Source organism: Lampetra planeri, chromosome 68 (assembly GCF_965212315.1).
Source record: "Lampetra planeri chromosome 68, kcLamPlan1.2.h2, whole genome shotgun sequence".
NCBI classification, from domain to species: Eukaryota; Metazoa; Chordata; class Hyperoartia; order Petromyzontiformes; family Petromyzontidae; genus Lampetra; species Lampetra planeri.
In genome coordinates this window covers 1528824-1551438 of record NC_136173.1, presented here as the reverse complement: position 1 = coordinate 1551438, position 22615 = coordinate 1528824, and the positions used below count along the sequence as shown (strand labels likewise).

General features: G+C 49.1%; 1 protein-coding gene across 10 annotated transcripts in view; it reads right to left on the bottom strand.

The window, feature by feature from the left end:
• Window positions 1-13550: 13550 nt before the first annotated feature.
• The window catches only part of LOC144737355 (NACHT, LRR and PYD domains-containing protein 3-like), a 126414-nt gene continuing 117349 nt past the window's right edge, over window positions 13551-22615 (bottom strand). For 8 of the 10 annotated variants that reach the window (XM_078620014.1, XM_078620019.1, XM_078620018.1 and 5 more), the window contains one exon: window positions 15953-16293. In XM_078620014.1, coding sequence (XP_078476140.1) covers window positions 16212-16293 — 82 coding nt within the window. In that variant the 3' untranslated portion in view covers window positions 15953-16211. Of the gene's footprint in view, window positions 14521-15952; window positions 16294-22615 lie in introns of those variants that run through there. The other 2 variants (XM_078620016.1, XM_078620021.1) reach the window with 1 other exon arrangement.

The following is a 22615-nucleotide window of genomic DNA, read 5'->3' as shown; positions in this document are numbered from 1 at the left end:
CTTCACGTCTTCACGTCGTCACTGTCTGCTCGGTCATACGATCTCCAAGTCGGCATTATCTCATGACGACGTGGTCCTAATCTACATTACGTGCAATAAAATAAACCTATAAAGCTCGAGTCCGGAGTCGTTACACAATGAAGGCTGGCCTGCCTATGATCCATCCTCTATTAATCAAGACTATATTATATTTTAAGCTTACATATCCTTAAGATATCAATATAGAATATAATCAGTGAGTCTCTTTGGCAGGCAAGGCTGCATTGGTTGGGTCATGAATCCTACATTCCCAGACACCGCATGCTCAAGCAGTTTCTGTTAGTCCATATATTATGAGTTAACATGTATGGCATTGGCTAGAGAAGAGATTGGAGGATGTGGAGGTGACCGGACCTGTCGATGACTGGTACCAGGAGTGTCAAGATTGGCCTCTGTGGAGGAGGCCCATGAGGTATGCTGCAGGGCAGTTGGAGGCATTTGCTGCGCAACAACGATGAGGTCAGAAGAGCGACGCTCACGTGATTGGGTGGAATGCTGGGTTCCTCAAACCCAGCAAGATAGTGGGGAGCACAGCTGGTGCAGCTGTCAGTCTTCGCTTGACACCTGGATCATTCCCATGACCTGCTGACACGTGATCACACTTACATGGCCTCAAATTGCACCTATCATTGCATGAGCACCTATTAATGCAGGAGCACTGTGACGAGGCTGCTTCCAATTCGTGATGGTGATTTTTGTTTATATCTGTTGCTTGTCCATTTGAAATGTATTTACATGTAAGAGTTTATCTATGTGGGGAGCGGTGACATAGTTATTTCACTATATTATGAACTCAACATTTAGAGTTTGATTATTGCCGACAGCAAAAATGATTAATAGGTGAAAACTGAACGTATTGTGGGCCTCTGCTATGTTGATTGATCCTCAATTAATTACATAGTGAAGTGAGGAAGAATTAATACTGAGCAGATTAAGGCAGCATGGCATGGTTCTGGACACACCACCACCTTTTTACCATGCCAATGTGCGACCGTATAAAGTTTGCATTTGCTGTCAAGTATATTAACTCTCTTGAACACGGAGGTTATATCATAATATTTATTTTGTTATTCTTTGGAAATGTTTGTATCAGAATGGAAACAGTCAGGAAATTAACACCTCACATATGCACAGCTCTAAGATGCGATTGAACATGAATTTATACATTTCTGCATAATACAAATCGTATTATTTTCTAGCTGATTTTTTTTTACACATTCCTTTCGTAGCTAGAAGGCTGAAATTGTATGCTTGGATTCTAGATTTGAAGCTTTCATGACTGCAAGGATTCATACTGTTTTTTTCAGTAAAGTCACGTTGGTAAAAATAAAATAAATGATTTAATTTAGTTGTTTTCATTTAATTTATTTTATTTTATTTTTTACCTAAGTGACTTTACCGACAAAACCAAAGAGTATGTATGCTTGGAGTTTTGGGTAAACATTCATTTTGAAGATAATAGAGCGTCCAGGCATATTTATGACCATTTGCCCTCTCATTGTGTGCCTTAAAAGCTCATGGGATGAATTTGGGAATGTCTTTCACTATATCATGAATATATATGAATAAGTATAGACGCTGGGCTGCAACGGTGCATCCTTTTGGGACATGCTTTAGAGGGTTTCGGTCTATACCCGAAACCCTAGCTAGCATCGCTGTAGTTTAGATTATGGTGGGGCTCCTGTTTCACACGATGCCCCAAATGCCCATGTGCGGAATATAAACAAGTATAACCCGTAAAAACAAAGTTTTTCACTATACATCCTTTATATGCGTGGCGGCTAGAGTCCTCTCGTCCTCTGGCTTGAGATGGCTGCCACCTATGGGTCAGATGATTGCATTGCACCATTAAGCAATTGGTAATTAAATATAATATTTTTGTCCTAAAAAGTGTAAAATTTTTGAAAATTTTTTTCACGAACATTAATTGTCACGCACAACGAGTCTGTGTGGAAAATGTCAGCTCGATTGGATCACGGGAAGTGGGTTAAAAACGACCGAAAGATTTACACGGTCGTAAGCAAGCAAGCAAGCAAGCGAACTTAATAGAAAGGATTTAAAAAAGACCACTGCCGGTATACTCCAGATTTATAGTGTTTTCTTAGAATTTAACTTTTATATAAGTTTTAAATTGTCAAATGGAAACAGGCCTGCTACTTCTCCGGAGGAGTGCACACATCACGAGCAATTATACCAACCCAAATGGCCCGTGCAACAGCACAACAGTCACACAACAACCCGACGGTCACGGCTTCACAGATTTCCTCCACCACGAACGCTGGTGGGAGAAAGCTGCCGAGCAACCCCCGAAGGTACGCACGAAATATCACCCGGCTCTGGAACGGACTAAACAAAACGTTCCAAACACCACCTCAGAGGATCACCTCCCTTCCTCCCCGCACACAGTCCTCACGAAGCAATTCCTTCACAGCAGCAGCAGGTGGTTCCCCATGGTGCTCCACCCCTGGCTCTAAAAACGATGGTTGCGGAGATGACCCACTGGTGAATGGACCAGCCGTCCACTGCAGAACCACGGTCGATCGCGCCCACCGGCCAGCATGTGGTCATCACCCCCAGCCTGGACTCCAAGGCGATGGTTGCGGTGCTGACCCACCAACACGGCGGGCTCCCGGGCCTTGGACGAGGAGGGGTTTCCCCGTGGTCGGCAGTCTCACGTCTCCAGCACAGTAGTGTACAATTAATTGTAGGTGTATCTTGTAATTTTATTGTTTGTTGCGGTTGCACCCAAATCAAGAGCCGAATGGCTCACAGGGTAAATCCTAGTAAATGAAACTAAATGAAACTGAAACAGAAGCCGCATCGAGCAGGATGATGAGCGGAATGGAATTCCCATCCCCGCAGTCTCCGCGGTGGGCCCTTTTATTGAGTCACAACTATAACCACAACTACCACATACACCACAACTATAACCACCACATCCACATACACCACAACTATAACCACTACAACCACATACACCACAACAATAACCACCACAACCACATACACCACAACTATAACCACCACACCCACATACACCACAACTATAACCACAACCACCACATACACCACAACTTAACCACCACAACAAACATAACGTTAATCACCACAGCACATTAATGTTAACACTTACACCAACTACACAACCACTGTATCAAGGCTATATGTCCCTGGGTGTGTACTCACGTGTCCCCGTGTGTACCCATGTGTCCCCTGATCTCAATGTGTCCCCGTTTGTCTCCACGTCTCCCCGTGTCTCCGTCTGTCCCCGTGTCTCCGGGAGCACAGTTTGTGCATCTGTCAGTCATCTCAGTCAGTTAACCTGTGGCACCTGCTGGGTCTGTTCAGCAACCTTGTGCCAGCCACTTAGTGGTGAAAGGCGGTTGCTTTTGTGGATTAGTGAGTGGGTGGATTAATTAGTAGGTGGGTGAGTGAGGCTGAGTCATGTCGTCTGCATGCCCAGCCATCGCATGCCGAAACAGTTTTTGTTCGGCCAGAGAGAGGGCGCTAAATGGGTGCGGAACGGGATAGAGAAGAGATGGAGTTATGTGGTACAAGAGGAGGTGGAGCTGAGTGGACTTACCAATAACTCCTACTAGCGATGTCAAGATCGGCCTCTGTGGATGAGGCTCAGTAAGGACGCTGATAGTGGGCAGTTGGAGGCAGTCGCCCTCCAGCAATGACAGAGGGCAGAGGATCAACGATCACGAAGAGCAGAGCGCCGGGTAGCTAAAGGACAGCAAGTTGGCATTTGACACTTCACGTCGCCTTAACGTGCACATAGCCTGGAGAGGTAGGAGTAGAGTACGTGGAGGTGGTGAGTGATGAGGTGAGAGTGGAGAGCTAGGAGGAAATTGCGTTGAGGTGGTGAGTGGTGAGGGGGGAGCTAGGAGGATAGTACGTGGAGTTGGTGAGAAGTGAGGTGAGAGTGAAGAGCTAGGAGTAGAGTGGTGGAAGATGGTGAGTGGTGAGGAGAGTGGGTGGAGGTGGTGAGTGGTGAGGTGAGAGCAAGGCGGAGAGTGCATGGAGGTGGTGAGTGGTGAGTGGAGAGCTAGGAGTAGAGTGGTGGAGATGCTGAGTGGTGAGGTGAGAGCTAGGAGGAGAGTGCGTGGAGGTGGTGAATGGTGAGGTAACAGGGTAAAGCTAGGAGGAGATTGCATGAAGGTGGTGAGTTGCTGAGTGGTGAGTGGAGAGCTATGAGAAGAGTGCGTGGAGGTGGTGAGTGGTGAGGGGAGAGCTAGGAGAAGAATGCGTGGAGGTGGTGAGTGGTGAGAAGAGAGCTAGGAGGAGAGTGCGTGGAGGTGGTGAGTGATGAGGTGAGAGGGGAGAGGAAGGAGGAGTGTGCGTGGAGGTGGTGAGGTGAGAGGGGAGAGCTAGGAGTAGACTGGTGGTAGATGGTGAGTGGTGAGGAGAGTGGGTGGAGGTGGTTAGTGGTGAGGTGAGAGCTAGGAGGAGAGTGTGTGAAGTTTGGGAGCGGTGAGGTGAGAGGGGAGCTCTAGGATTAGAGTGTTAGAGGTGAGAGGGTAGAGCAAGGAGGAGAGTGTGTGGAGGTGGTGAGTGGTGAGGGGAGAGCTATGAGTAGAGTGCGTGGAGGTGGTGAGTGGTGAGGTGAGAGCAAGGAGGAAAGTGGGTGAGATGATGAGTGGGGGAGAGCTAGGAGGTTAGTGTGTGGTGAGTGGTGAGGTGAGAGGGGAGAGCTAGGAGGAGAGTGCGTGGAGGTGGTGAGTGGTGAGGTGAGAGAACGGAGGAGAGTGGGTGAGATGATGAGTGGGGGAGAGCTAGGAGGTGAGTGTGTGGTGAGTGGTGAGGTGAGAGGGGAGAGCAAGGAAGAGAGTGCGTGGAGGTAGTGAGTGGTGAGGTGAGAGGGGAGAGCTAGGAGTAGACTGGTGGAAGATGGTGAGTGGTGAGGAGAGTGGGTGGAGGTGGTGAGTGGTGAGGTGAGAGCTAGGAGGAGAATGTGTGAAGTTTGGGAGCGGTGAGGTGAGAGGGGAGATCTAGGAGTAGAGTGGTAGAGGTGAAAGTGTAGAGCAAGGAGGAGAGTGTGTGGAGGTGGTGAGTGGTGAGGGGAGAGCTATGAGTAGAGTGCGTGGAGGTGGTGAGTGGTGAGGTGAGAGCAAGGAGGAGAGTGGGTGAGATGATGAGTGGGGGAGAGCTAGGAGGTTAGTGTGTGGTGAGTGGTGAGGTGAGAGGGGAGAGCTAGGAGGAGAGTGCGTGGAGGTGGTGAGTGGCGAGGTGAGAGAAAGGAGGAGAGTGGGTGAGATGATGAGTGGGGGAGAGCTAGGAGGTGAGTGTGTGGTGAGTGGTGAGGTGAGAGGGGAGAGCAAGGAAGAGAGTGCGTGGAGGTAGTGAGTGGTGAGGTGAGAGGGGAGAGCTAAGAGTAGAGTGGTGGAAGATGGTGAGTGGTGAGGAGAGTGGGTGGAGGTGGTGAGTGGTGAGGTGAAGGAGAGATTTAGGAGGAGTGGTGAGGTGTTGATTGGTGAGGGGAGAGCTATTAGTAGAGTGAGTGGAAATGGTGAAGTGAGAAGGGAGAGCAAGGGGAGAGTGCATGGAGGTGGTGAGTGGTGAGGTGAGAGCAAGGAGGAGAGTGGTTGAGTTGCTGAGTGGTGAGTGGTGAGGGGAGAGCCAGGAGGAGAGTGGGTGGAGGTGGTGACTGGTGAGGTAACAGGGTAAAGCTAGGATGAGATTGCATGAAGGTGGTGAGTTGGTGAGTTGAGAGGGGAGAAGGGGTGTGCGTGGAGGTGGTGAGTGGTGAGGGAAGAGATAGGTGAGTAAGTGGAGGTGGTGGGTGGTGAGGGGCGAGGGGAGAGATAGGAGAATAGTGAGTGGAGGTGGTGAGTGGTGAGTTGTGAAGGGAAGCTAGGATAAGAGTGCTGGAGATGGTGAGTGGTGAGGTGAGAGGGGAGAGCCAAAAGGAGAGTGTGTGGAGGTGGTGAGTGGTGAGCTAGGAGGAGATTGTTTGGTCCAGGGATAGGGACCCCCAGTAGGAGCTCCTGGTTCCCTGTATCAGGCACCATTTCGCGGCAGAGGGGGCAGAGTGGGAGAGACCGGGGGGGGGGGTAAAATTAGTTGACGACAATGGTGAGTGGGGATGAAGGTCGGCGAGTCGAGGAGTGATGATAACCGTGTCAAAGGCCAAGCGTCTCATTCCAAATGCACCTTGTGAATAGTCAACACTCTCCTTTACCTCCAGGTCCAGCTGCACATTGTTACACTCGCTGCACTTTTACTCTATCTCCCTGAACCCTCTATCGGCTGCAGATTGCAATGGCCCTTATTCGGTGCGCTGGCGTCACAAGGCCCATTGACTTACACGTGAAGTATGTGTTTTCTATACTCGATAAAGTTAATGTTACTCTTAAAATGTCACTCACACACTGACTCTCACGATAAAACACTATCTCAATCACACTCTCACATTCGAAAATGTATCTAATTTATATTTGTAGTGAATCAGTTCAGAGACACTAATAGGAAGAGGCACTCTCATTTATTCTAGCCATCACAGGAAACAGGGGATAACTATACTCAGGTCAGGACAGCTGGCACACTGCCTCACCAACAACGCCAAGAAGGTGAAGACGAGAATGAAGACTTGCGTAGCACGACGGGTTCTATTCCAGAAGACAGCCCCGACCCTGAGTTGGGGCCTCCTTTTTATCCCCCCAGCGTGGCCTGGTTCCGCCCTCGGCCACGCCCCCTTCTGGAACTTACCAGAAGGTTCCCGGCTTCACCTCACGTGTCTCTTTCGTCACCTTTACCCTACATCTCTTTCCCCGGCCTATCACGTGCCCCACTGGCAGACCGGGCTGCTACTCCCACAAATCCCCCTCTCTGCAAGTAATCAGCGCTACGGGCCCTAGTGGCCCATTTTATGTCACTACATGTGTATAAAGTGCCTACATTCATGGCAGTTGACATTGCTCAAACATTGCAGTGACAAAATTGAATTATATCGATGGCAGGGCCATGCAAGGATTGCGAAATGAGTTAGAGCTATATAGGGTACTTAGGGATCACAGGACTGGAAGGAGGGGAGGGAAGATGAAGAGAATGGCCAATGGAGAAGAGGGGAGGCTTTAAGAGAGGAATGGAAGGAAAGTTGATTCCAGTGCGAGGGAGAAGGACCGTAAACAGGATTGGACACAGGGAGAAGTGACTGAGAGAGACAGAGAGAACATTGGAATTGAAGAGGGCAAGAGGGGACATTAATGGAAATTAGAGGCGAGATAAGGTTGGGAAAAGTCATGGAGAGTTTTAAAGACGAGCTTCAGGTATTTGAAAAGACAGCGGTAGTAAACAGGAACCCAGTGGAGTTGAAGTACAGGCGAAGTGTGAAACTTAAAGGGGAGATAGAAAATAACTCGTTCAGAAGCAGTTTGATTTTGTTGGAGGGGAATGAGGGCAGAGGTAGGGAGACCAGTAAGAAGAAAATTACAGTATCCCAGAGGGATAAAGATCAGAGCATGAATCAGGAGTGGGGCTACTGGAGGAGTGGGCGGGACAAGTGATAGAGTGAGTGGGGCTAATGTTGGGAGTAGGCATGGCTCGTGGTGGAATGGGCGGGGCTCGTTGCAAAGTGGGCATGGCTAGGTGGTGAAGTGGGCAGAGTTACTGAAAAAGTAGGCAGGCCTCGTGGGGGTGGGCGGGGCTTGTGGCGAAGTGGACGTGGCGATTGCAGGAGAGGGCGGGCTAACGGGAGAGTGGACGTCGCTGGTGGTAGAGTAGGCGGGGCTAGTGCAGGAGTGGCTCTGTGTGAGTCTCTGGATGCCTTTGTAATTTTGTGGCTCTGTGTTATTCTAGGAGTCTCTTTGTGAGTCGTCTCAGCATCCCTGTGTATTGACATAAAAGGCATCACTATAGGGCAGCAACAGTACCAAGTGAAGAATGGTAGTGTAGGCAGAGGTGTAAAGTACTTGAGTCATTTTACTTGATTACTGTACTTAAGTATTATTTTTGGGGATTTTTACTCTACTTGAGTACGAATAAAAATCAATACTTTTACTTAATTACATTTTTTTTGAAAAAAAGTACTTTTTACTCCTTACAATTTTATTTACAGTCAAAAAGTACTTATTTTTTGGAGATCACTTCATTCTATTTTCCCTTGCTATTACCAAACCAATTGAATTGCGCTGATGCCCAGTTTAATTTAAATGTTATTTATTCTGCCTATGAAAATCGTTTTCACATTACATGAAATTGATTCTAGATTTGAAGCTTTCGTGACTGCAAGGATTCATATTCTTAGATTTTTTCGGTAAAGTCACGTAGGTAAAACATTGAAATTAATAAAAGTAAAATAAAATAAAAATCACGACGTTTCGGAGGCAACACAAGCTTCCGTCGTCAGGTGGAACCGTCACAGCCACGACAGCTGTATCAAGTAAATGAGAGATTGCAAGAGCTACCACTCCGTATATATAATGGTTGGAGAGGGGGGAAGGGCCAAGTACGGCACACTTTTTATTCATATGGTAAGGTGAGGCTTAAGAGGGTGAGCCTTTGTTATGGAGAGGTACGGTTTGTGACTACTTGATACAGCTGTCGTGGCTGTGACGGTTCCACCTGAAGACGGAAGCTTGTGTTGCCTCCGAAACGTCGTGATTTTTATTTTATTTTACTTTTATTAATTTTAATGTTTTACCTACGTGACTTTACCGAAAAAACCTAAGTGCATGAAATTGGTCAGACATGTTCATTGGTCCTTTGGAAGTGACGTCATGTCACATCTATTACCACAATGCACAGCACCTTGATCTAGAAATTAGAGAAATTATAACAGTCAATCAGTGGAAGAAAATGGAGGAAGAACGTGAGTCAGCTGCGAGCACAGTCCAAAATCAGCCACAGGATCAAGAGCACCCGTGGCCGTATCTTAGCGAATTCTTTTCTTTTAGTGGTATTAATAAGGATTCATTCAAGATGAAATGTGTCCTTTGTCTCCCGCTTAATAGGGAAATATCGGCCTTCAAAAGTCCGCCATCAAACTTAAGGAAGCATATTGAGGTAAGTACGTTAAGTATTTTGTTTTACTGATAGTTTTTTTTGCGTGTGCATGTTTTGACCTTGACGGCGCGCCTTTTATATGTGTAGAAGGCCTATTTTCACTAATGCATGCGATTGACAATATAAGGCTCACGTAATAAAATGCTAAAATGCATTTGTAATTGTAAATTATTTGCTATGGTAACGTTAGGTCCACGGGAAATTTGGCGCCTATAGCAGTATTGCTTTGAATCATCATTATCGTTCCGTGCTCTCATTGTGTTTGAATTCATGCACAACACAAGAAAACCAAGCGAGACATTTTTATTTTTAATAATTACCAAACATCATGTTGTATTGTCAAAACGGTAACACTTTACAATAAGGTTCATTAGTTAATGTATTAACTAGCATTAACTAACCATGAGCAATACATTTGTTACTGTATCTGTTAATCTTTGTTAACGTTAGTTAATAGAAATACAGCTGTTCATTGTTTGTTCATGTTAGTTCACAGTGCATGAACTAATGTTAACAAGATTTTAATAAAGTATTAGTAAATGTTGAAATTAACATGAACAAAGATTAATAAATGCTGTATATGTGCAGTTCATTATTAGTTCATGTTAACTAATGTAGTTAACTAACGAACCTTATTGTAAAGTGTTACCGTCAAAAATAATGTAATGAAATCAATTCACCCTGTCATGTCAGCCTTACAGTCCTGTGTTTTTGTCAATATAATCAGAAATAAAATTAATGTTTGATAGTCACTAAATGCTACTGTATTTCTAAAATCAACAAGTATTTAACATTATAAAGTGTGCAATTGGATGCAAATGTCAGTTTTATTAATGCTGTAATCAGAGAGTGCATGTGTAATTGTTACACCCAAATCACCTCAAAAACTACTCTAAATTGACAGCACAGAAGAGAAAGATCGGGACCTCCACCCATGCTTCCAGCAGTAAGCAACTGAAAGTTGACTCAGTTTTCCCAGTCAAACATGTGTCTCCAGTCACTGTGAACAAAGCTATATTAAGGTACATCATTCAAGGACTTCATCCTTTCAGCACTGTTGATCTGCCATCATTTAAAGAGCTGATTAGTACACTGCAGCCTGGCATTTCTGTCATTACAAGGCCTACTTTACGCTCCAAGATAGCTGAAGCTGCTCTGATCATGAAACAGAAAGTGACTGCTGCCATGAGTGAAGTTGAATGGATTGCAACCACAACGGATTGTTGGACTGCACGTAGAAAGTCATTCATTGGTGTAACTGTGATGCCGCCGCCACGAAGCCGTTCGGCAGGCACCCCATCCCCGACCTCACCACCACCAAGCGACGGAGCCAACCCCTCGTCCCCCTCACCTCACCTCACATGAACACACCCGCACGCATTCCCCCCCCCCCATAGAGCTGGAAGGGGAGGACACCTGATCGACCGGTTGAAATACGTGACAAGGTTGTTTGCACAACCACAGACAGTGGTTCCAACTTTCTGAAGGCTTTCAGAGTTTTTGGTGTGGAAAACAATGATATCGAGACTGAGGCAAGAAGGTGTGAAAGTGATGATACTGATTCTGAAGGCTGTGGTGAGGGAAGTGATGGTGTGGAATTCCAAGATGCCTCTCGAGTCCTGGACCAAGACGATGGCTTCGAATTCCAGCTACCAAAACATCAAAAGTGTGCCTGTCACTTACTTAACCTAGTCTCAAGCGTTGATGCCCAAAAAGCTCTCTCAAATGAACACTACAAGAAACTCTACACATCTGTCTTTGGCAAATGCCAAGCTTTATGGAATAAAAGCAGCCGATCAGCTCTAGCAGCTGAAGCTGTTGAAGCAGAAATCAGGCCAAACCAAATGCGGTGGAATTCAACTTTTATGGCTGTTGACAGAATTCTTCAAATTTGCAAAGAAGCAGGAGAAGGCGCACTTAGGGATATATGCACCTATCTTGAGGTTCCAATGTAAGGGTTTTTCCCCTCTATTGATGTAAACAAATGTGGGTTGTTGTTGTTGTATACTCGTTGATTATGCCGATTTCTCCTGTAGGTTTAATCCAGCAGAAATGCTGTTCTTGACAGAGTGGGCCAACACAATGCGTCCAGTTGCAAAAGTACTCGACATCTTGCAAGCGGAAACGAATACACAGCTGGGGTGGCTGCTGCCTAGTGTCCATCAGTTAAGCTTGAAACTTCAGCGACTCCACCATTCTCTCAGGTACTGTGACCCACTTGTGGATGCCCTACAACAAGGAATCAAAACACGATTCAAGCATATGTTTGAAGATCATGAGATCATCGCAGCTGCCATCCTTCTCCCTAAATTTCGGACCTCTTGGACAAATGATGAAACCATCATAAAACGAGGTAAATGAATGCAAGCAACATACACTTGACGAATTCTAATCTGGGCAACATTTGAGCCATACCAATATTTTTTATTTGTTTGCACTTTTTAGGAATATTATGATCCGATCCTTGGCTGTGATCTCAATATGAATATTGATGTATAGTATTCTTGCAGCAGGTTGTAGTTATCCCTCAGTATTTCTTGAAACAAAACTCTCGTATCATATGTGGCTTGGAAATGCTGTTAGAATTTATGCTAATGTAATAACAGCCACAGAGGGTTCACGTGGGGATTGGCTTGCCGGTCTTGCTTGTAGCCAATAAGGGTTGAGATAGGGACCATGGCCCATGCGTCATCATGACAGGCCATCAGGGGGATGGGCTTAGCCATCCGGGGCCCCAGCTAATGGGGAGCCGGATGAGGGGCGTGGTCCCGGGATTGACAGGGAACCATCGAGAATGGTCGGAGCTGTCCATGGATGATTGGCTGGGGGAACCACGTGATGAAGGTGTTAAGAGCGAGGGGAGGAGAACGATCGGGAGCAGACTGGAGCAGGAGAGCAGGGTCACGCGCGGACGGGGCCGGGGGTTGCCACGTGCGCGGCGGGGACTTAGTGGGTGGTCTGTCCTCTCTCCGTTGTCTGCCAGCAACGGAGAGTGAGTGAGCAAGGTGTATCGTGAAGTGAAAATAAAAAGGACCGATTCCGAAGCCGTCTCCTGAAGGATTATTACACTAAAATAAGGTATTTTCATGATTTTAGACATTTAGATGTAGATGACTGCACGTAAATGTAGTTAATGACAAAATCCATAAAATTTGTTCCCAGTCAGAAGCCCCTCAACCAAACCTTTGTTTGTGTCTGCTCACTCTGCTTGGAGGCATGGACTACATCAGAGTGCATCTGGAGCCTTTGGACCACAATAAAGAATTGGCCAACAGTTCATCTGATGATGAAGATTTTTGCTTCTTTGAAACCGACAACACATGAAGCCAGCAAAGAGTTGGATGGATATCTGGCCTGTGTTTCAGACACCAGGGAGTCTCTGCTCACGTTCCCTGCTATTTGCAGCCTCTCTATCAAGACTAATACACCTCTTCCTGCATCGGCTGCCTGTGAGAGGCTTTTCAGCACTGCAGGATTGCTTTTCAGCCCCAAAAGAGCTAGGCTTGACACTCACAATTTTGAAAATCAGCTTCTGCTTAAGTTAAATCTGAGGTTTTACAACTTTGAGTAGCATGTTGCATACTGGCATTAGATAGACTTATAGTTTGATAATTAAATACAAACAGTTCTAAAGCAGGATAAAACATTGTATGCATTTCATTTAATGTTTTTTGAGATTAAAAGCTGAAAAAAGAATCTCTAGTTTTCATTCTTGCTGTTACTTTTACTTTTTTAATACTCAAGTACAATTTTAATGTGGTACTTTTTTACTTTTACTCAAGTAAGATTCCAGCCAGATACTTTTACTTTTAATTGAGAAAAATTTTCCCTTAGTACTTGTACTTTCATTTGAGTAACATTTTTGAGTACTTTTTACACCTCTGAGTGTAGGGGCGGAGCCTTTCTCTAGCACCAAGGGTGTGGATGCCATGGAAGGGTTATCTAGGGGGAATAGCCCTGGCAATGGTGAGAGATAGGGCGGGCAAGGACATGGCGCTTTTGGTGAACCCGAGAGGGCACGTGACCCGGTGCGGGGAAGCAGGTGCGGCTGTCCTTGAGAATGGAATCCGCCAGCCAAGCCTTCGGTCTTCGATCTTCGGGCATCGGACAAGCCATCGGGAGCCAGGCAGCATGTTAGCTGACCTGGCCGATTATATAGTATTCCCCTGTATGGTTATGTAGTTCAATGTGGTGGTCACCACCCTTCATCAGCATCCCGTGTGTGGTTATGTATCAAAATCCCGTGTCGTTACCCCGTTGGGTCCGGAATAAATGTGCTGCCTCCAGGTTTGAGCGTGGACCTCAATTCAGCCCACTACACCTGTACGACTAGATGAGTGTGAGTCTGTATCTCCGTTAGTCTGTCCCTGTAAGAGTCTTTCTATCTCAATGTGAGTCTGTGGAGCTGTACGTGAGTTTATGGGTCTGTGCCTGGGCCTTAATGTAACTTGAAGGCATTTGTGTGGGCCAATGATTATCAAAAAGGATCACGCTGCTCCGTAAGATTTCCAAACAGATTAATTATATTTATCAGTCTCGTGATGCCGTTAGCACAATCGATGATAGCATGGAGTACAATGACAAAAAACATTTAATGTTTTAAAATGTACAAAGCAACGCCGCATGAGTAACCAGGAGACTTCATCTTGTGAGTTACACTGAAATTGTATTCTTCAGTACGTAGTCCATGTGAGACTTTCGAATGCATGACAAGCAAGAGCAGTGAGTGATGTGAGACAACCACTCAGCACGTTCGATTATGGGAGGCGGAAGAGTAGGAGACATTGGGAGTGAGTCTCTTTCTTCTGTTTTCCCGCATTTTACCATACCATCACCACATACAACACGGTTGTCCCCCACACATGAGTACAACATAAATCTCCCATGAACGCAAAAACCACACACAAGGCAAACATACACAGATCCCCCGATGTAGCCTACAGAGGCTGTTGGGGAAAATACAGGTCTTGAGCACCTAATCAGGCTGACAAGGCACACGAGAGTGTGGAATGGCCAGGAAGATGCTCAGTCACCTTTGTCTCCCCAATGTTTATGTTTACATACAGCAACGGGTACCCATTGAAGGCTGAATATATTCAAATATCCACATAACAGCAATAACAGGCAATTAAGGCAAGTGTTGTAAAATGAGTACATTCTGTATATGGACATATTGGCGGTGCACGGCATAACACACCGATCCTAATAAGTCTGAAATCTATATTTTAATCAGCAAATCTATTTTATCGGTCGTTAATTGACCCTGTTGTCAAGTTTGATGCGATTCGAAGGTGTATTCAGTCCACTGAGACTTGTAAGAAAAAGGTCAATCTTTACCATTGATTTGGGTCCGGGGCACGCAATTTTGTTGGGCCGACCAGGAGGGCGAGCACCTGGAGCAACAGCAGCTTCATTGCGTTGCCTTACGAGCCTGGGGTGGCACTGGAGCATCATCTTCGTTGTCGTCTTGAACCGCTGATGGATAGTATGAAAAGTAGAGCTTTGAGATCGTTAGCGTTATGGTTATTGTGTAATGAGAGAGCACACCGACGGGTGACAGAAGGCTGCATAGGCGTTGCCTCATCGGCGATAGCAAATCAGGGCTCTGGGTTCCATCTGGGCCGAAGTTCACGGGCGGAGCTCGCGGGGGTATGCGGGAACCATCGGGAAGGTTCTGAGGGGGCATGGTTAGAGGTGGGGCTTCGCTCCGCCGGGAGAGATATAAGGGGAGGCGAGAGGGGGACTCAGGGTTCGGACTGCGTCTCCTCTGCCTCGTCAACCATGTGGCAGCCTCGCGGACAGTGGGCGAGTGGTCTCCGACACCACCACGAAGTGGGGTGCGGGGAACGTGAGGGCGAGAGAAGCAGCGAGCGCGTGCCACGGTGTGAAAAAGAGAGAGAGACCATCTGGGGAGAGGGTGTGAAGCCAAGCAGTCGCAACTAATAAAGAAAGACGCAAGTCACAACAAGTGGTAGAAGTCGTTTATTACAATTGTAATGGCAACAATAAATGAGGGTAAAATATAAATCTGTCGTGAACAACCAAATGCTATTTAAGAACAATATCTTCCAATATAGGCAGAATGGTTCATGAAAGGTCAGAGTTCGTATTTCTCTAACCATAACCTAATCCTAATCATCCGAGCAAGTTAAGGGCACGAGTCAAATCTGTGGAAGGCACAAGTCAAAACATGGAGCCAATCGTCATCAGGTTGGGTGTGAAACGACAACAAACTGGGATACTTCGTGTTCAGCTGTTCATAACATTCGTCTTATGACTGCTTCGACATCACGATAACTGATTTTGATGCAACATCACCCCGCAAATAAAATAATTATTGCGAAAAATGTGCTTTTTTATACCGTGTACCGCTGTACGGCCAATACGTTCATATAGATATGTATACATAAAGATAGATATAGCAAGTTTATTGATTTAACAAGGTTTTTTTAAGGTGACTTGGATAGCCTCATTTGCAGCGTGACCTGGGATACCAAAATTACAAAAGCAAAACAAATACATTATAGCAATGAAGCAAAGATAAATCAAGAGCAAAACTTACATGCGAGAAATCGACAGTATTGCACAAACATATTCATTAATACATTCCCTGTAGCGCAACTTGGCCTGAACAGATTATTTTTAGACCAATCATAGCGCAATAACGGATATAAAAATACATAAATATAAAACAGATATAGGGTGGCTAATTGGACTTATACATAAAGAGACAAGGAAATGTGTACGACTATGTGTATACACCCCCTGTGTACACACATCCATGCAAAACATTCGGACTCGGAGTGAAACCAGGGCGAGCTGCCAGAGCTTTTAAAATCCATCCTCCCTCCACCTCCTCCTACCTCCCCCATCACCCCTCCCCTACATCCCCCTTCAACTCCTCCCCTATATCCCCCAACACTGCTCCCCTATATCACATGGTCATAAACAAACGTACACATCATCATAGTCATCATCATCATCATCACCATAATTTCCAGTATCATGAAGCCACATTCACCCTCGGCTCCATGTGGAGCTCACAGGGCTCCCGCTCGTCTTTCGGCGATCAGAGCCCCGGGAGTGAAATGAGCCGGACTGCTGTGTGAGTCGCGTGTGGGGCAGCTCCGTCTGCTGCAGCGTCAGCGTCGCCTCTCAGCTTAAATCTAAATATTCAGGTCTCTTCTGTGAGTCCATTTTAACTTCATCTCATTCATCTTCTTCTCACTGAAGCCATTCTCTTTGATCCTGCAGCACAAAGAGAGAGGCTCACGCTGACACAGGGTTCACGCCGGAGCCTCAGGCATCCCCTCACAGCTTGTAACCAGCGCAACCTCAACAACAACCACACTCGATGAAGGTCTCCCCACGCTATTGGAGCTGCTTTGCCATATTTCACCCCGTGGGACAATGCAGGTCGGTGATGGCAGGGGCCACAGATTTGGCACCATAGTACAGTACAATGGTGTACTGTACTGTAAATTGCACTTTGTTGCCCACAGTGTAGCATTGCAACCTATAACACCTGTTTTTAATGACCAGTAGTCGCCCATCCAAACATTATCCAGGGACAATCCTGGTTATCTTCCAGTTTTGATGAGATTGGGTGCATTTAAAGTGGTTTTGTCACGTGGCAGGGTCTGATATAATGAATATTAAATGTGTAATGTAGTAACTCGGCGGGAGACGACTTCACGGGTAACACACTCTTTATTTTATCAAACTTGGTTACAGGTGACTAACACCTACTTTGTATCTCGGGTGACAAACACCCACTTAGCTACTTGGCGACTAACGCCCACTGAGCTACTCGGATGACCAACATCCACTTAGTACTCGGGTGACAAACACCCACTTAGCTACTTGGCGACTAACGCCCACTGAGCTACTCGGATGACCAACATCCTCTTAGCTACTCGGCGACTAACGCCACTGAGCTACTCGGATGACCAACATCCACTTAGTACTCGGGTGACAAACACCCACTTAGCTACTTGGCGACTAACGCCCACTGAGCTACTCGGATGACCAACATCCACTTAGCTACTCGGCGACTAACGCCACTGAGCTACTCGGATGACCAACATCCACTTAGCTACTCGGCGACTAACGCCTCTGAGCTACTCGGATGACCAACATCCACTTAGCTACTCGGCGACTAACGCCACTGAGCTACTCGGATGCACTAGGTCTTCAGCTCCGTCTTCGGGTCTTCAACTGGGTAACTCTCCCCGAGTGCTCTCGCGCGTCCCCCTTTATACCCCACCTGCGGACGTCGCTGCGAGCACCCACTTATTCGACCAATCGCCGGGCGCTGGTTACGATCCTCATTTCCCACATCTCATCGTGCCTCACCACTCACTCCGCGCCGCCCCGTCATCTGTCACTCCCGGCGCGCGCGTCCACACCACGCCCACAACGCGTGCCCAACCCCGCACCCCGCGCCGCCCCGTGATCCATCACTGTCACAGTCGGCGCACGTCAATACCACCACTACATCACCCCCTACCACATAGCTCGCAGCCGCCCCGGCTGCTATAAAAATATACAAACCCCCCCTGTGTGCCCCGTAACACAACACAACAACAAGAACAACAACTAAGCTAACAACACAACACGACGCGAACACTACCATCCGCAACCCTCAACCAATGCCACCGCGACAATAGAACAATATATACAAACCGGCGAGTGACAATAGCAATGTGTATGCAAAAAAAAATAAATGGAAATTTTTTTTTTTTCTTCTTTCGACTCGTGCAGTGTCCCCTTTTCTTCCGAGCGTCCCTACAACGGGACATTACCCCGGCAGAGGGGAACACCGGGCGAGCTCGGTGTAGAGCAAAAAAACGTCTTCATGAAAATTGTTGAGACCTAGCCCGAGTCCGCCTTGCCGGTCCGTCGTACGGCACCAGACGCGGTTGAACGTCCGGTGGTGCCGGCGGTTCAGGAAGACATCGGCCAGGCATCGAGGACTCGTGCGTGCCCCGGGGTTCAGGCTCTCGACGGTCAGCAGCCGTCAAGCCCGAGGCACCTGGGGGTGGGTCAGGTGGAGACACGTGAGGAGCAGCCTGCGACACCTCCCTCCCCGAGTCGACGGTCACATCACACGCCCGGTCGTCACGGCACAGAACGGGGTCACACGGTGCCGCATAGGGCTTCAGTCGGGAGGGGTGCACATACCAACGGCGTTTCCCCCATTTAATCTGTATACTCTGGGGTCGTGCAACCCGCACAATTTCCACCGGTCCCCTCCAAGGTCTCAACAACTTGGGGGACGTAGCCAACGGTGCATGTGGACAATGCAGCCAGGCCTTATCGCCTGGTTTCCAATCATGCGTATGCACCCTCCGCTCATGCAATTTCTCGTTTGCAATTTGCCGCGACCGCGAATTCAACCTTGCCCCCTCCCGCGCTTCAGTCAATTTGGCGATATTAAATTTGATGTGGTCTGCCAATTTAGATTTTGCACGTGGCTGGGAAATCCCCAGTTGGACGTCCATGGCCGGATCGGCCTCCCGCCCATACATAAGAAAAAATGGGGAAAACCCTGTCGCCGCATGAGGGGCCATTCGATAGGCCGCGAGTACCCCCGGCACCTGTAAGTCCCAATCAACCTGATCGTCGCAGACCTGTTGGCACAACATAGACGTAATCGTTCTGTTCAGACGCTCAACCATCCCGTCAGTCTGCGGGTGGTAGGGGAAGTACGCACTTTCTTTGTACCCAACAGGTCGCACACCTCGCGCAACAAAACGCTCGAAAAATTCTTCCCTTGATCCGTCAGCAAGCGTTCGGGGGCGCCCTTGTCCAACACATAACCCTGGACAAAGGCGTCCGCCACCGCCGCAGCCGACTGGTTGGCGAGCGGCCATGCCATAGGCCATCGGGTGAAGTATTCCACGCCAACCAGCAGGAACCTATTTCCCCTTGGTGTAACCGGAAAGGGCCCCAAGATGTCCAACGCTACCAATTCGTTTATACGCGAAACCTGAATGGATTGCAGCGGTGGATTAGCTGCCAATGGTGGCGGTTTCCTTTTGGCGCACCCTACGCATCCCTTAAGAATATTCGCCACGTCGTTACCCATCCCCGGCCAATAATAGTCTCGCTGGATTAGGGCGAGCGTTTTGTGAAAACCCAGATGCATGAGCCGTTCATGAGCTGCCAGAACAACCCTACCCCACATAGCAACAGGCACAACGAGCACGTGACGCCGGGACATGTTGTCCCACCTCATCAACAGGCCCTGTCTGCACACCCAGGAACCGACCCGCGCCTCCCCTTGTTCGGGAGCGCCAACTTTCCGACGCAGCGTAAGTAGGGAGCTGTCAGACATCTGGAGGCGGCCCCACTCAATGAGGGGCAACGACAACAGCGAATCCCTCCCCGTGGGGGCGTCCTCTCCCGGGGTGTCAGTGGCGGCGAGCGCAACTCCCGGGGTGCCGGCGACCGGGGGTTTGCACCGCGCTGATCCCAACAAACATGTGCAGTCCGTGCCCGGCGGCAACCGCGACAAGGCGTCCGCGTTTGAGTGCCGCAACCCCTTGCGGTAAATCGTCGTGAATTGGTAGTCTTGAAGGACCTCCAACCATCGGGACAATTGGCCCGATGGCTGTGCCACGCGCATAGCGTATTGTAGAGCCGCATGGTCCGTCCGGACCGTAAAATGACGGCCGTAAAGATACGGCCTGAATTGCTGTGTAAAAAACACAATGGCTAACAATTCACGACGAGTTACGCAATAGCGTTGTTCTGCGGGGGAAAGAACCCTACTACCGTAGGCGACCACCCGTTCAACCCCCCCGACCACCTGTGAGAGCACCCCCCCGATACCCGTATTGCTGGCGTCCGTGTCAAGCAAAAACGGTAGTGTGAAATCGGGGTAACACAAGGGGGGAGCCTGCACCAAAGCGTCACGGAGGGAGCAGAACGCATCCTCCTCCTCTGCCCCCCAGTGAAACCTCACACCCTTAGCCGTCAAAGCGTGCAGGGGCTTGGCTATGGTGGCAAATTGCTTGACAAAACGACGGTAATAGGAGGCAAAACCAATGAAACTACGAACCTCCGTGACCGAGGTTGGCGTTGGCCATGAGCTGACGCAATGCGTCTTAGCAGGGTCCGTCGAGATCCCTGAACGACTCACGATATGGCCCAAATACCTGACCGATTCCCGAAGCAGAAAACATTTAGCCGGTTTAAATTTTAGCTTAGCGGAACGCATCCTGAGGAACACCGCTCTCAGTCGCTGGAGGTGCTCCTCGAAAGTCCGACTAAAGACGATAATATCGTCAAGATAAATCAAACAGGTATCCCATTGGAGGCCCGACAAAACCAATTCCATGAGTCTCTGGAACGTGGCGGGAGCGGAATGTAAGCCCATGGGCAAACGGTTGAATTCAAATAGGCCCCCAGGTGTCCGGAAAGCAGTTTTAGGTTTTGACTCGTCATCGAGTGGCAATTGCCAAAATCCAGAAAGCAGATCGAGTGTGGAAAAAAACTGCGCTCCCGCCAAGGCATCCAGCGACTCATCCATCCTGGGGAGCGGATACGCATCCGCCATCGAGATTTTGTTTAAGCGGCGGAAATCGACACAAAAACGCAAGGACCCGTCCTGTTTCTTTACTAGGACAATAGGAGCACCCCACGGACTAGAAGAGGGCGAAATGATATCGGCCGCCAACATATCATTAACCGCCGATTGCACATGTTCCTTCTCGGCCGGGCTGAGCCGGAAGGGATTCTGACGAATAGGGGCCGCGTCCCCTGTAGCTATGTGGTGGCGCAACAGGTCAGTGCAGCCGATATCGTACTTATGTTTGCTGAACACGTCAGCAAACTCGATGAGCAAACCCCTCAATGCTCCCAATTGCACCCCGGACAAGTTAGCAGAACCCGCACACAGCGAGTCCAACCACTCAGTCCCCTCATCACTTTGAGGATGCGACTCGACAGTAAAATCTGCTTGAGCCACGAGCCGTTCCTCAACGGGCAGCGGCGCGGCGTGAGCCAGCACCGTTCCCTGCGCAATTACGGCCGGCCGCGACCCCGTATTCAGGACCATTACGAACGGCTCACTGTCCCCTCTCACCACGGTTTGAGCAACCGCTAAGTCGAGGCCCTTACTGGCTCTGTTTGACGGCCCCAACAGCACCCCCTGTGCCTCCGCACCCACCTCGAGTGGCTTCCTGAACCGAAGGGGTACTAACATTTGCGATCCCGGGGGTACCCGTACAGTGTGAGTCGCCAGCGCCTGCACCGTCGCACAAACCGTGCGCACTTTGATAGGGCTCGACAAGAAGGCAACCCGCCGACCTGACGGAAGCTCTATGCAGGCCTGATCAATAAGAATTTTTATGGGCATTTTTGACAAAAAGTCCGTACCTAGCAAACAGGGAACGGCCAGCGATGATGATACAAAAATAGGGCCCGCTAATTTAATGTCCCCAATGCAAATAGTCGCCCGAATCTGGCCGATGATCCCCAGGGATCCCCCATTCGCCGCATAAAATGGCACGTCTACTGGCAGAAGGGGTCTACTTTGGACGGGAAGAATGTTATAAATAAGGTCCGAGATGATGGTGGCCGACGCACCCGTGTCAACAAGCACCCGGACCTCAACCCCGTCAATGAACCCCGTTATCACGGACGACCCGGCTGACGCAGCCACGATCCTGTGGGCCAATTCGGACCACTCGACTGCTTGCGGGCCGCGTACGGACCCCCCTCGCTGAATTGAACCCCCGGCACCCAGCCGCGAACCCCCCACCGCGAAGCGGCGACCCGAATGTGCCGTGTTTGTGGACCGAACGTGTGAGGTGCCGCGACTCGCCGGGTTTTGTTGGGATGACTTGTGGCCCTGGTCGTCGTCCCGACGTGGTCCTGCGGCGCGCTGACGCGGGGCCCGGCACCCGGCTGCGACGTGACCCCGAAGGCCGCAGTTGTAGCAGACGACGGACGTCGTAGGTTTCGGTTGCTCCAGCTTGCGGGGCGAACGTGTGGGCGAACGACCTCCCGTTCTCCACTCCCCCGGACGCGATGCAGCGAAGGCCTGCTCCTGCACCGCAGCTGGCTGAGGTTCGGCGATCGTGGCGGCCAGTGCCGCGTTCCCCGGCCATTTGCAGACGACCCCCGGCTTGCGTTTGAGGACCTCGTACGCGTGAATGCTCGTGGCGATCGCCAGGGAGCAGATCTCCATCTCGTCTGCCACGTTGATGGGGACCCCCAACTCGTGGGCCAACACCAGCAGCTGCTCCGTCACCATGGCGTCCTTCCCCTCCTTATCCATGCGGGGAAAAGCTGCGTCCGCCAAGGCGAGTAGTGCCGTGCGGTAGGCTAGCGTCGTTTCCCCAGCCACCTTCCGCCGATCGTAGAACTGGTGGCGACACGTGGAGGGCGGCCCGAACACCTTCGCCATCAGGTGTAGTGCGGCCTGGAGCGTAGAGCGGGACGACCTTGCAGCAGATGTGAAGGCTGCAAGCGCGTCGTCGTCAAGCATCGCTGGCAACGCACGCAGGGCAGTGGTGTCGGACCACCCCGACATCTCCTGATGAGCGAGGAACCTTCGTTG